At 44.6% G+C, this 16,275-nt stretch overlaps 2 protein-coding genes across 2 annotated transcripts in view; one reads left to right on the top strand and one right to left on the bottom strand.

Moving 5' to 3' along the window:
* jupa (junction plakoglobin a) overlaps positions 1-5,213 on the top strand; it is an 18,322-nt gene extending 13,109 nt beyond the window's left edge. Inside the window, exons 8-16 of the mRNA XM_035636631.2 lie at positions 101-204; positions 315-653; positions 1,129-1,281; positions 1,414-1,533; positions 1,616-1,766; positions 2,593-2,714; positions 2,970-3,009; positions 3,812-3,938; positions 4,166-5,213. Coding sequence (XP_035492524.1) covers positions 101-204; positions 315-653; positions 1,129-1,281; positions 1,414-1,533; positions 1,616-1,766; positions 2,593-2,714; positions 2,970-3,009; positions 3,812-3,936 — 1,154 coding nt within the window. The 3' untranslated portion in view covers positions 3,937-3,938; positions 4,166-5,213. The remainder of the gene's footprint in view (positions 1-100; positions 205-314; positions 654-1,128; positions 1,282-1,413; positions 1,534-1,615; positions 1,767-2,592; positions 2,715-2,969; positions 3,010-3,811; positions 3,939-4,165) is intronic.
* On the bottom strand, positions 4,507-16,275 carry LOC118312211 (Kv channel-interacting protein 2-like). The gene is made up of 9 exons (XM_035636626.2): positions 15,858-16,275; positions 9,356-9,454; positions 8,811-8,935; positions 8,621-8,690; positions 8,361-8,431; positions 8,108-8,215; positions 7,903-8,007; positions 7,276-7,338; positions 4,507-7,141 (listed from the first exon to the last, which is right to left on the bottom strand). Exons 1-9 carry the CDS (start codon positions 15,928-15,930, stop codon positions 7,094-7,096), a joined length of 762 nt encoding a protein of 253 aa, XP_035492519.1. The 5' UTR covers positions 15,931-16,275; the 3' UTR covers positions 4,507-7,093.

The following is a 16,275-nucleotide window of genomic DNA, read 5'->3' as shown; positions in this document are numbered from 1 at the left end:
TACCTGAGCTGTGGCTAATGGCTCCTTATCAACTACACTGCTGCGGTGACAGCACAAATAATGAGATGTTGCTGAGGGCTTTCTTCTCTGTTCCCTGCAGGTGGGATGCAGGCTCTGGGTCAACACCTCAACGGCTCCAGCCAGCGTCTGATGCAGAACTGCCTGTGGACGCTCAGGAACCTGTCTGACGCTGCTACGAAGCAGGTCTGTGCCCACATTGACTTTTCTTCCCCTTTCCTTTTTTTTTCTTTCTGATTTGTTTGATTTGCCATTGAACACCGAGCTCTCTGACACCGCTCTCCCCTTGTTTCCAGGAGGGTATGGACAGCCTGCTGCAGATGCTGGTGGGCCTGCTCAGTTCAGATGACCTCAACATGCTCACTTGTGCCACCGGCATCCTGTCTAACCTCACATGCAACAATGCCCACAACAAAACTCTGGTCACCCAGAGCAACGGCGTGGAGGCGCTGATTCACGCCATATTGCGTGCTGGTGAGAAGGAGGATGTGACCGAACCTGCCGTTTGTGCTCTGCGCCACCTGACTTCACGACACCAGCAGGCTGAGATGGCGCAGAATGCTGTGAGGAGTCATTATGGCATCCCCGCCATCGTCAAGCTGCTCAACCAGCCCTACTACTGGCCTGTCATCAAGGTAAAGCGGGCGAGCGAGGGAGGGAGGAGGGATAGTCTAAATATGGGAGAAATGTGCTGCCCCTGAGATGATGAGTGGTGGTTTCAGGAAATGGTGGAAAGAATGCTAGACATGAAAGCAGGGGTTTTGAGGGAACATGAGTTAAGGACCGTGAAACAAACACGTTGAGGAGTTACTGGTTTTCTTTAAAGATGAAAACTGGGGAGAACTGGACAGATGGACAGACTACTGCAGGTCAGTCAGCCTGAATGAACAGTCAGCCTGAATGAACATGAAATGTACATGGCAGCAGGAACAGTCCGCATTTTTTACAGGACCAGGCTTTAGAGTGGAAATATTATTATACAAAAATGATTACAGCCACAACAGCACAACTTCAGGTCTTTAAGGTTTTTGCCAGCCTTGTATTGTTTTCTGACCAGTAACGGTGAACAGTATCATGATCGTATCTTTTACCTCTCCTCCTCGTCTGAAGGCTGTGGTCGGCCTGATCCGTAACCTGGCCCTCTGCCCAGAGAACCAGGCCCCTCTCAGGGACGCAGGAGCCATCCCCCGTCTCGTCAACCTGCTGCTCAAAGCCCACCAGGACGCCCAGAAACATGGCTCATCCGCCCAGCAGACATACCAGGTACACGAGGGGCTAGTGTCAAACAAAGAGTGGTGCTTATGGTCACTGTGTATGAGGGATTGTGGCAATTAGTAGTTGTGATTTTATTTATAATTTTCTCTCATTAATATTTATTCTTTTCATCTTTGTCAGGATGGAGTGAGGATGGAGGAGATTGTGGAGGGCTGCACCGGAGCACTGCACATCCTGGCCAGGGATCCCATCAACAGAGCAGAGATCGCCAACATGCAGACTATCCCTCTGTTTGTGCAGGTGAGACACTGTTGTCTTCATAATTAAGCTACTTGTATCTTTTTCCTTTTTTTACACTCATTTCCTTTCTCCTCCTCTCCAGCTGCTCTACTCTCCAGTGGACAACGTGAAGCGCGTGGCGGCGGGCGTCCTGTGCGAGCTGGCCCTGGACAAACCATCAGCTGAGATCATCGACAGAGAGGGAGCGTCGGCTCCACTGATGGAGCTGCTGCACTCCAACAACGAGGGCATTGGTAGGACATATGGATCATGCACCGCGATTAGCTAACTGCAATGTAGCATTTAGTCATAGGTGAAAAGCAACGACACCAATTCAAGTACTGTGCTCGTCATTAACTGCAGTCTCCAGCTACTTGCACTGGGCATGGCTGTCCATCTTTCACTCCACAACATTTCAGAATGACATTTAAAGAAAGCAATACTTGCATGAAAATAGGGTGCAGTGTCAGTAGTTTAAACTACCTACTGTATGTGTAGTTTGCATAAAATATTGGAATACCTATTACAAACATTTACATTTTACATTTACAGCCTATTTTTGTATCTTAAACATCATTGCTTGAGTGGAGGAATTGAACCCGTTTCTTACTTTATATTTTTATCTTACTGTTAGTTTCTTGTCAAGATGTAGATAAGAACGATACCACTCTCAAGCCTGTACTTGAGTCTGTCAAGTCTGATATTTTGGCTAAAAAAGATGTTGATTTTTGGACACATTAAAACCATCAAGATGATTTTTTTTTAACCTTTGTACAGATTCAAATCAGGAGTTTCTCCCAGTTTCCAGGCTCTGTGCTAAGCTAAGGTTATAGCTTCATATGTAGTGTACAGTCATATACAGAATAACCGTCCTAAAAATGTCCCAAGACTAAAAATAAAGTAAGTTTGAATTTTAGATGCATGTTTGTCCCCACCCTATCATTTAGGAGCGACACTGAGTGTTTTCAGACTGACTCTATTTTGATTAAATGGGCTTAGCTACTTTATATGAAATTAAATTATTAACAATTACACACTTATACACTCTCCCTGAATGTGCCCTGATCCTCTTCCCCTCAGCCACATACGCTGCGGCCGTGCTTTTCCGCATCTCCGAGGACAAGAACTCTGACTACAAGAAGCGAGTGTCTGTGGAGCTCACACACTCGCTGTTCAAAAACGACGCCGCTGCCTGGGAGATGGTGAGTGCCTGGTGCCCGACCGATCATTACAGAAGATTTTCAGACATTTATTAATTCCTTTTCAACGTGTCAGGTTTTGACCGCACACATCACACCGTTAAATATATAATTATACCGTGTTTCTACATTCTGTGGAGGAATACGTTTTTAAGAAAATGGTTCTGTTATCATAAAATTGTAAATTATTTAATAAGATTTCTAAATAAAAAGCGTTGGTTTTATTGAACCCTTGCCTATCTTTTGACCTTTCTGCAGGCCCACAACAGCATCCCCATGGAAGCAAACTATCCAGATGGTGAGTAACTAACTATGGCTGAAATGTGCACATGCAGCACATTCCTCAGCATCAGGTCACACCACTACCACAGAGAGTGACCACCAGTGTGTTAAAATGCTGTACCGTTTTAGCAAGTCGTCTCCCTGCTGCTTCTGTTGCTGCTGCTGCTGCTGCTCATTTCCCATTAGCACGTAGGAAACAGAGAAACTGGTTTTACAATGACTCAGGCTGCACAGACCTCGCCCGCTTAGATTTTCAGTTACCTTTCTCACCCTTGTGTCTTCAAATCAATCATGAACTTGGCCACTTCGATCTGTTCAGTTTTACATTTTGTTCTCCTTTTTTCCCACTCGCATTGTAACAGATGATCCAAATGGATAGGATGGCATACTGTTACTCCATCCTTTTCTCAATCACCTCAGCCTTTGACTTTTCTTCATTCTTATTGCTTCAGTATTTTTTCTGCTACCTATTCCTCATTGCCAAGTTTGTCTCAAAGGTTTTCTCTCCATCAAGCTCCATCCAGGTTTTCCAGTATCAGTGTCTGCATCTGTCTCTTAATTCCCGTTCTTTCCTTCTCTTGGCTTTTCTCCTTTTATGGCGCTGGTATTTTCTGTTTTCCACTCTGAGCAGCAAGACTCGGAGAGAAAGAGGGGATCAGCTTCTCTTCTCTCTGTAAACCGACGTTTCAGAAATGTGTAAAATATGATTCCGTTTTCTAACGAGCAGAGACAACAGCAGTGAATGAACCCTCAGAGTAGAAAGAACACTTGATGACATTTCTTAAATCTTTAAAAAACAATGTTTTAATCGCTTGCAGAGCTGGAAGCTTGTTTCCCAGGCTACGGGGGATATCCGGGTGAGATTCCCCTGGATGGCATGGAGGGAATGCAGGAGGATTACGCAGCCAGCATGGCCTATGAGAGACAACAAAACCCTTTTTAAAGGTCAGTCAGTGCTTATGCTGTACCTCAGCCCATCGGGATATGTCGGTCATAACTTAAAGCCCCTGAAATCAGTTTCTGATCTTGCATTCTTTTTTTTTCAGTAACATTAAATATTGACGACAAAATGAGAGGTCAAACAAACCTGACCTCTGCGGAAATCTTGTGAAATCACCATCTGCTCTTTAGATTTTTCTTTCTCTCATCACGTTTTCTCCTACTTCTTCTAGACCGAGAAGAAGCAGAGGAGGGGAAGAAGGGGCAGAAGTGGGACTTAATGGGACAAGGAAGAAGAGAACAGAGTCACCAGTAGAGATTATTCCCTCTGCTCTCAGCTTGATGTAATATATGCAATTATCACCGAGTATGGACTCCTAATCTTAACAGGGCTCAACTTTGTTTCATAGCCTAATTTTTCTGATTATAATTATGGCAATGCTTGTAGGTTTCTGTTAGAGAACCTTCTGTGTGTGTGTGTGTGTGTGTGCGTGAGTGCGTGCGTGTGTGAGTGCATGCGTGTTTGTGCATTTGGGTGGGTATTCTATGCCAAAGAGATTTTTATTTTGTGATGATAATCATGTAGCTTCCTTTTTAAAAAAAAAAAAAAGAAAAAAAAAAAAAGAGAATAATAGTGCAAACACTGCCAGAGGTGGCTCAACGTGCACGATGCACCTGCTCACCGCTCTTCCTTTCCTTCTTAATGCCTTTTGTAACGGACACTGCTGTCCACGCTGTAGTTCTGACACTATATTCTGTCAACGCTCTCCCGCTGTGTCACTGAAGAGTTTTGTCAGCACAGACTTGTTCTTACTCTCGCCACCAATCCGGTAGGAGTGAATAAACGAGGGGATGTGGAGGTCGCTCGGCCTTTGAGAGCACTCTAATGTAATCAGCTGACGTGGAGTAATAGGAGTGCGAGTGAACAAGATGTTGGTCGTTTTTGTTTTTTTAAGAATTGTTTCACATCTTTTATGAGTTATTTACTGGGAAAGGTTTCAAATTATCCGACATTACCAGAATATTAACAGAGATTGATTAGAAGCTGAATCTCAAGAGATGACATGTGACTATAATACTTTGCAGAACAACAGTGTGGGTTAATGGGTTTTTACGTTTGTTTAACAGATCGACTGATTCATTAGTCGACGCGTAAGATAACATAGTTGGGGAACGGCCCTACAGCTAGAGCAAACTACTGACAGGGAAATTTGACTTTCTACTAAATAAGAGTTTTTACTGAAATTTTGTTTAATAAAAATAAAGGATATATGAAACGTATCAAGGAGTCCAATGTTTTTGAAATGTTTTTAACCTTTACAAATACACCGTCTCACTGGAGCAACAACACTGTGGCCTTCAAGCACAACCATGATTATGCAAAGTGTAAATTGTATGAAAGCTCTCTCTGTAGCAATACAACTGCTGTTCACACAATTGGTTTGGACTAGAGAATTTTCAACCCAAAGTCTTACTACAGGCCTTGAATTCACTTTTTTATGACAAAGGGAGGGGGGGAAAAGAAGAGAAAAACCTATTTGTGCCTCTGTAACTTTGGTTTTGTATCCATTATACTCATTCTGACAAAATGTACCCTTTCAAATGAGACCAGGGTTAGGAATGTACAAGTTTTAAGAGGGAACTATTATATTTTGGGTTCATCTGTTGCTAAGAGATGAGCTACAGTTCAACTAACCGTTGCAAGTTCATTGTTCTGTCCTGTTCGGTCTCTGCCGGGGCTCTTCCACCCAATCCCCGCTTTCAACAGATTGCTGTTGCAGTTTAATGGGGGCAGATTTTTCAGACTCATCCCTGGAGATATTTCTATTATTGATCCGTCAAACAGATCAGTTCCTTGCAGCTTACTTTACGTCTGTCTCTATCACGAACCATCTTTTTGATTAGGATTTTAGTTTTTTGTTGTGCTTCTGCTCTGTCTGAAAGACAAATTGATGTTTTTATAATTTTTTTTCAACTGGGAGCCAAAACTCACTTCAAAGCATCAGAAGGCTCCCCAGCTCTTTCTGTTCTCCACGCAGCCTCTGTGGCACCGGTGGACATTGGCTTGACCTTCACATGCTTTTAAATGGGGAAAATAAAATTAAAGCTTTATTTCTCCGCATCTCTTTCAGTTGCTGAAATTTCCATATTTGTTTGTTTTTCAGACACGCTTGAGGCTGACTAAAGAGGTCGTGCTGTTCTCATTAGTAAAAATAATTAGTCACCAAAAACATGACAAGCAAAACCCTCCAGTGTTGCAAAACACTGGCTGAAAAAAAACAAAACCTGTAGAGAGCGAAGATTTTGGTCTGTGACGTGATATTCCAGTTGTACAATAATTCATGGATTATTTGCTTTTGCATAGCGACTCTGCAGTTTAATTCAATTTCATCTCGGTTGTTACCGTGTCCATGTAGAAAATATGTTCACACTTTAATCAGACATTTCAATGGCCAGTCAAAAGAGACGCATCATGCAGACACAATATACAGTGATGTAATAAACATGAGGGGTGAGCGCCATAAAATCACTGAGGATATTCCATAACTTTGAGATCATTGCTAGAATTCAGACTGATTGTAGTATAACTGAGTATAGAAAGTGTGTGATACTTTACAACATAATGACGAGTCATTTGATCCACGTGTCAGCTCGTCCAGTCTCTCTCTCTCTCTCTCTCTCCCGTGTGGATCATACTTGCTATAGAGAAATAATCGTCGTCGGAGTGAAGTCACAGGAAGTTGACACGGCAGTTGCCTGGTGTGCATGTCTGCTGTTTTCTTCATTCATCTGTTCGTCGATGCTTATTGTTGCTGAGCTGTTTCTGTGCAACTTAAAACGTCAATAGTGAAATCCACTTTTCCTTTCCTTCGCTTTCAATAAAAAAAAAAAAAAGAAAATTACATTTCACATTAGTCAGGTCATTTTAGAGCGAGATTCGCCTGCTTCCCTCTGCCCAATCTGCTCATTATAATTCAAGAAAAGGTGGTTTGAGGTACAAATGTGTGTGTGTGTATATATATATATATATATATATATCCTCAGGTCGCCACTGTGTTAAGACCCTGAAACACCACCCACTCGGGCTGAAGAGGAGCTGTACAGCAGCACAGACGAGCTCCAGGCAGGGCGTGACATTTCACGTCCATGTCCGACGAGCTTCAGATCACATTATCAAACATGTGCATGGACTGCATGATGTTCTCATCCTGGACAAGAGAAACAAGAGCGACAACACCGCAATTTATTCCAGCAGCTGTGGTGGATGGAAGGGCATCTTCCATCAGGCACATCACTGAATGTGTATTTGACATATTGTTGATGTCGTTCGCTTTCAAATGACCTTTTGACACGTGTCCAGGAACTCCTCGACGGTGACCACCCCGTCATTGTTCTTGTCCATTTTCTGGAGGAATGCAACACACACTGTAATCACAGACGTCGCCCACCGGTGCCCTGTGGAGGTCTCTTGTAAATGGAGACATTTGTGTTTCCATTTTCCTTAAACCACATTGTGTTTACCCTCAAGGTCTTACACGTTTAAAGAGCCAATTCCTAAGGGGTTTTGAAACCCACATTGTTTGCATCCATGCTTTCCTGACTAGCAACTACAAGAGATGCAAATTAATTGGGAACCCTCTGTTTAAAAATACATTCCTCCAACAGTGACGCCAGAGGTTAAAATCTCTACAGCGTGTCTTTAAGTGGCCCAAACAAGTGTGTTAGGGTTTATCCTCTGACCATGGCACGTGCAGACAAACTGTGTGCAACTTCCCAATCAAAGTGATGAAATCAATAAGAGACGGATAAAAACAAAACGGGGGAGAAAGGGGAGCAGATGAAAAGGCATGTCGTAGAATACCTTGTGTCAGCTACATGCCCGACTGAACAGATGCCTGTTATTTCAGACCCCCAGGTCAAGATTTACATCAACATATATGGCACTGGTTCGCTCCTTCGTGAGTTTTACCTGGAAGAAATTGTCGACGTGATCATTGGGAGCGCTGTCCTCCATGTTGGGGTAGGTAAACTTCCCCATCATGTCGTAGATGGAGTGCATGATGTCTGTCATCTCCTGGTCAAAAAGGAGGGAAGAGAGGAATTAAGAAAAAAAAAACCACAAGGAGCAACAACACACGAGCGTTAACGCAAACGGGGAATGTGGGCGGCGGCACCTCTCTGCTGATGCAGCCGTCCTTGTTGAGATCATACATATTAAAGGCCCAGTTGAGCTTGTCGGTGGTGGAGCCTCTCAAGATGATGGACAGACTTCTAACAAAGTCCTGCGGCAGGGAAAAGAACATTTGGGCCTGACTGAGAGCAGGGAAGTGCTATTAACGTCAGCAGGAGTGAGTGAGAAAGAACACTGTTGATTATACACATTAGGTTTTCATACGGCTTCTGGTCAACATCCGGAAAAGATCTCACCTCAAAGGTGACCGATCCATTGTTGTGCGTGTCGAAGGCATCAAACAGGAAATGTGCGTACATGCTGGAGTCTGAAAGGAAGAGAAGCCTCTGTGACCACGCAAATATCTCAGCGTTTTCCTTGTGGCCAGCGGACTGATGTTGTGAGGCCAGCCTCCACTGGGACACTATATACATAATACACAATATTTGACACTGGAAAGTCGTTGTCCAAACCAATGTCTACATCGGATGGAGGCGAGGAAGTGAGTGTGACTGACCTCCCTGAGGGAAGAACTGGGAGTAGATGCTTTTGAAGGTCTCCTCGTTCACCACCCCGCTGGGACACTCCTGCGGAAATCAGACACAGTAAGTGCCACCGGCACAGATATACATTATGTAAAAGATTCCTCATGCATATATATTTGGTTATCCTAGAGAATCAATAATTCACAGGACGCTTGGACTGACGTTTTTGAAGCCCCGGTACAGGACCTGCAGCTCCTTCTTGCTGAAGTTGGTCCGCTGTACGAGACGGTCGAGCCCCTCTGGTCTGTAGCACACTGTGGACAGTTCGCCGTCGTCAGCGATACTTCCTGCAATGGAGGGAGAGAGAAAAGGGAACAGTCACACACCAGTGTCCTTCAAGTGCCGTGTTCAGAGGAGAAGTGGGAGAAAGTGCAGAAAATAAAGGGAGGAAAAGAAAAAGTGAGTGTAAAGGCTGGGTAAAAGGGTTAGTGCTGTTGTGACAAAAGTGTGTGTGTGTGTGTGTGCGTGCGTGCGTGCGTGCGTGTGTGTGTGCGTGCGTGCGTGTGTGTGTGCGTGAGTGAGTGTGTGTCTGTGTGTGTCTGTGTGTGTGTGTGTGCGTGAGTGTGTGTGCGTGAGTGTGTGTCTGTGTGTGTGTGTGCGTGTGTGTGTGTGTGTGTGTGTGTGTGTGTGTGTGTGTGTGTGTGTGTGTGTGTCTGTGTGTGTCTGTGTGTGTGTGTGTGTGTGTGTGTGTGTGTCCAGACACTTGCTTTGATTGCTTGAAGTGCTGGAGCCAGAGCGACAGCAGGGGAGCAGTTTGAGGAGCCGCTGCTTTATGGTCTTCTTATTGCATTTGGATGGAGGATTACCTGGAAACGACCAATCACAGCAAAGATTAGTGGCAGATAGAGTGGCCCACATAGTGAAGACCATGTTACATGGATGAAACACGAGCCAAACTCCACTCAAATACTTTGAATCGCTTGTCCGTGCAAACTCGGCGCGCGCAAAATGAGTTTGCCGACCTGGCTCTGAACCAGTGTGACCCAGCAGATCCAAAGTGCTCCGGAGAGCCGAGCGAAACAACATGTGACTGGAGCAGTCTGAGCTCCGAGACAGGGAGGGTCACACACAGTGTCATTTAATGTCGGATATTATTCCGGTTTCACGTTGTCGAAATGTTGATTTTCCTTTAACTCCTGGATTTAACCTGCAGGCCTCTTGGATTAAAGGATGTCTTTTACAAGGTAGACATGGTCACTGATGAACACCTTTAGTTCAAATCACGTGATCTCATCTTCTCTGCCAAATGTCATCCAATCCATCCAATAGCTGCTGAAATGATTGTGGCATGGTCCAAAGTGGAGGATCAACTGACCAACAGCCAGATCACATCAACTCCCCCGACCGTCACCTTATTTACACTGAGTTTCATCTTCATCTTCCTCTCCCAGCTCTGACTGAAGCTATCGAATGTTTACACTGGGTCAAATGATCACAACCAACACACACACACACACACACACCTAACCAAAACCTTATTCTAACCCGGACCTTAAAACCCAGTCTTGACCCTCAAACGGCCCTTTTAAGTTGTTTTAGAAACCTCAGTCCTGCAACAGTTAATCGATTGATCGATTAGTAATCAGCTACTAAATGAATCGCCAACTATCAAATCAAAAACATCATCTCGGGGTTTGGGAAAACACGACTGACATTTTTCACCATTTGTCGACATTTTATGGACCAAACAACTGATGGGTTAATCGAGAAAATAATCCACTGATCAATCGATTATCAAAATTATGTTCACTTCACCAAAATGTCCTCGCTCCGTGAAAGTCTTCACTCCAAACGGTCCTCACAAAGATATGCAGTGTGTACAAGTACAGCTTTTGGTTTTAGGCCGCGTTGGGGGAAGTGCTGACTGATCTTCTCAAAGGTCGAGCGATGTCATGTCACGTTGTGGACCGTGACGGGCGTCGTCTTGATCTCTGTTGCATGTGCATGTCTGCACATATCCCAACATCTGTCATTTTCTAAATACCACAAAGCGAACTAGGAGTGACACTGACCCCCTCCATGAAGACACATTCCACATGATCTAATCAACTGCGTCGGCGTGTTCTCTCTCAAGCGCTCAAACCTTCACACACTCAGCATCACTATTTTACATAACTTCTCGCTATGTGAGCCTCAAATGAATTTTAAAAATCCCAGTAGAAGAGACATTTTATAGATGTGAACACCTTTCTGTAGTTTCCTCTTGCCCAACCCTTCTCAGCTCCTCTCTCCCTCTCCGCCAGCAGGAGCAGCAGAGGGTTGACACCCGCCTGCTGCAGGAAAAACACAAAGCTTCCCTTCATCCCCTCGCCCCGTCTTTTCTGAGACTCCGCCTGCTCCTCGATTCTCTTTGTGCTCTGCTTCAGGGTCTCTGATGTCTCAGGTCGCCGAAGGCATCCCACTCTGCAGGCTCCCTCTCAACCACAGGCCGACACAGACACTTTGTAGTTGAGCCAGGACAACCGGAGAGCAAAGCCACGTACGTGCAAGGTGCAGGACTGTCTTCATCCCCCCCGTCGCTAAACTTTCACCTCAGCACCTTTTTCTCAGATTGCACCCGTGTCTCTCCTCCAACCCCCGAGTCACCGCCTCTCACTGTTACAACCCTTGGAACACAAAGGAGAACTCCCATTCAAAGGGAGCGTGCATCGTCCCAACTCCTCCTCCAGATGTTCATGTGTCCCTCCTGCCACCAGAGGACAGTGTTGAACTATAGTCAGATTATAGAAAAGGTAAATCACATAAACAAGGCGGGAAGCAATATGAGCGCCGTGGGAGACCAAAAACAGGCCGCAGGCGAAATCCAGGCCGTTCACGGGAATATCTCAAGCCCACCAACAACATTGTTAGTCACGGCTGCATTATCACAATATGACATTTTTGACGATAAACAAGTAAATAGATAAGCAAAGAGGATCAGCTGAGGCATCTCAAGTACATGTTTGTGAATATCCATCCAAACCTTATCTTTACACTCACATACTGCTGCCGTGAATAAGCATGACTTATTACAATCTGTTAGAATAAACCGGTGGTTGCCACGTCTTTCACGACTGCGATACATATTCCGTATAGCATCAAAAAATGTTTTTAATATCTCTCTTTATTTACTATTAGTGTGAAAGTAAGGGAGACTTTCTAGTGAATCTCTTTCTTCAACATCCGCTCAGTAGGTCCCATGGTGACGGTGCATGTGCGTCTTTGTTACCAATAGGTGTATTCATCATGGGCATCACTGACTGACTGGATATTGAGGATATGTCAAGCAAACTATGAAATACAGCAGCTGCACGAGCATGGAAAAGCAAACAAAGCTCTACAAGGGCCTCGCACGCAGACAGGCAACACAAAAGCACCTCAGCCGTTTGATGCAGGAGACTAAAACTGTACTTTGGCGCTGTGTTTCTTTCTTTTCCGGCTGACATTTTTAGTCGGGACAGAGCACAGGGCATAGGTCAGATACTGAAATGCTTCCTGGGGGGGCAGCAGGTTGATGGGACCTGTTCACACAGAAACAAAAAAAAAAACAACAACTGAGAGGTTTGTTGTTCTTAGAGCAAACACGGTTGTACCAGTCACATAAGATCACGAGCAGTAGCGGGACAGGAAGTAAGAATACCTGCCACTGTTCATGGTGTCACAATGGGAATAAAGTGCAAGACGCTCGGTTCCTCCAACTCAACTGACTGAAAATAGATCTGCTGCACTGCACAATCATCTGCAGAGGTTTGAGAAAGTTATGCACGAGGTGAGCCGAGCTTTCAGGCCATTCCTCTGTTGAGTTCAGGGTCCATGTGGGTGACTTTGATTTCTACCAGTCTCTGAGAACTGACGCAGATCAATACACTGACTCGTCCCTGTTGAGTATCAACACTATCAAAGACTCTTTTAGCCACTGGTCCAAACAACTCTGGCAGAAAGTGGATACACTGCAGAAGATGTTCATAAGAAGAAGAGAAAAGGGATGACTGCAGGGTATTGAAAAGGAGATTTTGAAGCCTAAATCAATGCATTTCAGTTCACTTTGAGGGAAACCAATATATTTGCAGCGAATTCAAAGCCTCAAACTTCTGAAGTGAGCCTAATCGACGGGCTTTAGAAACATAAAAAAAAAGCTGAGGAGCTTGAAAATATGAACTTGGAAGATAAAAGGAATCACAGTGGAAGGATCAAAGCCGTTCACAGTGGCAGCTGCATTTCTGTTTTAGGCATAGTGAGTGTTTTTTTCCCTTAGTTTTCTTATCTAGATTGATTTATTTAGCACAATAAGACAAAGCAGCAAAAACACATTATAAATCATGTAAATCCAATGCAAGGACCATTATTCACCTGTGAAGTAACAGTATTAAATGTATCTATTCATGAAGATGCCGACACTGGTTGTTCATTATATGGCAACCCTGACCTTCCTCTGTGTGTGTGTGTGTGTGTGTGTGTGTGTGTGTGTGTGTCCGTTTAGCAGCAGTATTTTGTGTCTGCTCTGCGAGGTCATGGCGGCTTAAGGAGGGTCATGCAGCGCTACATGAATGTTTGCAAGTTGATGTTGCTCACGGAGGATGGTAGAAACTCTGTGCTTATACCCTAATCCTGCCGAGGGACATGGTTGAGATCATAGAAAGACATTTTGTACAACCATGGACTCGCACAGAGACAGTTTCCTCTCGAGTTACACAGGAAGTCGTGAATTTTTGTCACACAATGTTGATTTAACATACAACACCATTCAACAGTCCAGACCAAGCCATTTCCATTTGGCACTATTTACGTCTGACGGGCTCTTATTTTGAAAAAAAAGAAGAAGCTATATAACTATGTTACATAAATGTTATACTCTTGTTATCACTGCGCAGAGTTTGATGGATCTGGGGGAACACTCGTCGAGCGCTCTACAAACATGTTATGATTTAATATGTGTGAAAGTGTTATTGCTTTTATTGTGGTGGGAAGTAACTGTGATACGACTGGTGAAAACCTATTGTGTTATTATTATTCCTGCTGAAATGACTAGCTGATTAATCAAGTATGACCAGAGGCGGGAAGTCAGTTTAATTCAAGTGCTGTTGCAACTCACGGGAGATCGAACCGGCTCACCGAGGTCACCCCGTGCAAGAACACAGAGCAAAAGAGGCGCCAGTGTACCGTCAGCACATTAATGTACAGTAATATAATACATATGATTCTGAAATGGTTACTTTCTGCGATTGAGAGAAAAGAAAATGTTTCTCCCGCCACTGCACCTTCCTCATGCAAACTCTCTCTCAGTCATCGACGCAGGTTCACGGGACATGATCCTGAAATAGGTTTTGTACTGTACAAGTGGGGATTGTCACAACACGGAACACAGAGGCAGCATGATATATTAAATGCTGGACTCCCAATTGGTACAAACACATGAACCTTGAAGGGCTCGTTTTGGGAAATGCAGCCGTAAGCGTCCTAGATGACAGTTGAGATGAGAAGACTGACAGGCCTCCACTCCAGTCAGCTCAGCTCAGCATAGAGACTGGAAACACGGAATCACTTGGAACGTCTCCGTCCTGTTCCCAGTCTCAATGCTACGCCGAGCTAAGCGGCTGCTCGAGATACAGCTGATATGAGAGAGTGGTATCAATCTTCTCAACAACAACAACAACAACAACAAAAGCCTAGACGTATAGTCCCTGACATGTTGAACTATTCCTTTAAAACCTATAAAAACTTTTTGTCTATAGGATCACGGCTCAGCATCCCTGTAGCGTGTGAGGTGCATAGAGTAGAAAATGATGACTTGACAAAGACCCAGTATCTATAATGTATGACCGCAGCGGTAAACAACACGAGGTGTTCGGCAGCAGAGCAGCTGCACACAAGCACCACGTTGTCTCGTCTACAGCCGATAAAGACTTTCAAATGAATCCTGACAGACTTCCTCCACTTCCTTCATCCATATGGTTCGAAATGACTCTTCGGCGTTTATTTGACAGGAACAACAGAGTCGAACCGCACAGGCTGTAGTTACACACTGTCGAGCACTCTTTAATTAAAAGGTGTGTGTGTGTGTGTGTGTGTGTGTGTGTGTCTCTGAAAAGCGTCTGTGTCCGAGCACCTGTTCACTGTTTGTTTAACCCACTGATGAATGACTGTCACACTGACCATTGTGCCGGCGACAACTGGAGCCGTTGAATAAAAGCTGCCTCTGTTCTCCATCCATCTCCTTATAATGCATTACTTTAGAAATGTACATTCAAAATGCTTAAAAAGCAGCAAGTTCTTTAGCGCTTCAGCTCAGAAGTTGTTCAAAGCATCAAGCTTTTTTCAAATTCTTTTACAGTCAATCCGTGACTCATTTAGTCCATGAAATGTCCCGAACCCAGAAGTTCAAGTCCAAAAGATATTCATTATACAACAGGGGAGAAAAATGAGCAAATCATCAGAAATTGATTTTTTTGCTGGACAAAATGATTGTGCTGGGCTACCGGGAGATTTTGTAATGTACACACCGTGTTTCCAGCTGCTTGAGTATAACACTTGATGTTATTTGAATAAAAAAATTTAACCTCTCCTTGTTTTAGTTACAATCAAAAAAGTTCCACATTCGGTGAGATTCAAACATTCAGTCCTTTATGTAGTTATGACTTTGCAGCCAAACTCCCAGTGACTCTTGTGCTCACTCACTGTGGTCTCCTCTCAGTCTAACTCGGGGTACAAAGCTTCTGATGGCTCACGATCAGGTTATGATGTCCTGGCAGGTTTCAGGTCTGTCTGCACATATTTCATTTGGTGAGCAGGCAAAGGCAACGGTGTGATGTTCAGGATTCAAAACCGCTGAATGCACACGCAGCTGCAGCCTGGTTGTCCACAGTCACACCCTATGGCTGACTGGACGTTGAGATATACACCTTGCTGATACCTGTCGTTTTTTTATATCATTTGTATGTTATATGTCAAGCCTCTTTTGCTTCAAAAGTTTTGAAAGACTTTGCACTTTTTACTGTTGATGTGTCCGCAGTTGATGTGCAGGAGACACGGGCCCGCGCTGAAGCCCCTTCAAGTCCCCTCGGCGAACTCTGTTTACTTAACAGATACTTTTGTAAATCCAACGCAAACTTCGGTCAGCTCAGAGCGACGGGAGATTCAAACCAGGCCAGCAAACCAAGTATCTGTTCAGTTTCACCATACTTGAAAAAACAATACAAGCATGAAAGACACGATGTAAAGCTTCCACCTTACCTGTGAGCGGGTCGTACGATCGGTCCAGCTCTCTGGAGTCTGACAAACTCTGCTCGTGACTCCTGGACTTCATGTTTGTCCTCGCTTCTACACCGGGCCGCCACCGATGCTGCAGCCTGGACAGGATCTGTGCTCCTCTACGACTTCTTCTCCTGCGCCTTCATTCCCCGCCCGCAGGTCACTTTCTCTTCCTTTACGCAAAGCGCGTCTCCGCACGGAATGGGTCCCCACACTCTCAGCATCAGTGCTCCCCCATCCACAGACCTGGCTCCTCGCTGTCCCCTTGTCAAAGGGGGCTTCTGTGGGTCTAAGGTGCAGATGCAAGGATGATTATCAGCTGCTGAGTCGAAGAGACCCGCTGACTTCAACTGCGCGCTGTTTGCCCCGAACATCCACAAATCAGCTCACAGCTGGAACA

This window comes from Scophthalmus maximus, chromosome 8, assembly GCF_022379125.1.
Source record: "Scophthalmus maximus strain ysfricsl-2021 chromosome 8, ASM2237912v1, whole genome shotgun sequence".
Taxonomy (NCBI): domain Eukaryota; kingdom Metazoa; phylum Chordata; class Actinopteri; order Pleuronectiformes; family Scophthalmidae; genus Scophthalmus; species Scophthalmus maximus.
The sequence above is the reverse complement of the archived record's forward strand: the minus strand, read 5'-3'. Positions and strand labels throughout refer to the sequence as shown.

Excerpts from the sequence above, each read along its gene's own strand:
- LOC118312211 (XM_035636626.2), bottom strand. The coding sequence starts at position 15,930 with ATGAAGTCCAGGAGTCACGAGCAGAGTTTGTCAGACTCCAGAGAGCTG. Across the intron at positions 9,455-15,857 it reads ATCGTACGACCCGCTCACAG|GTAATCCTCCATCCAAATGC; the intron begins GTAAGGTGGAAG and ends GGTCGTTTCCAG. Across the intron at positions 7,142-7,275 it reads TCCTGGACACGTGTCAAAAG|GATGAGAACATCATGCAGTC; the intron begins GTCATTTGAAAG and ends TCTCTTGTCCAG.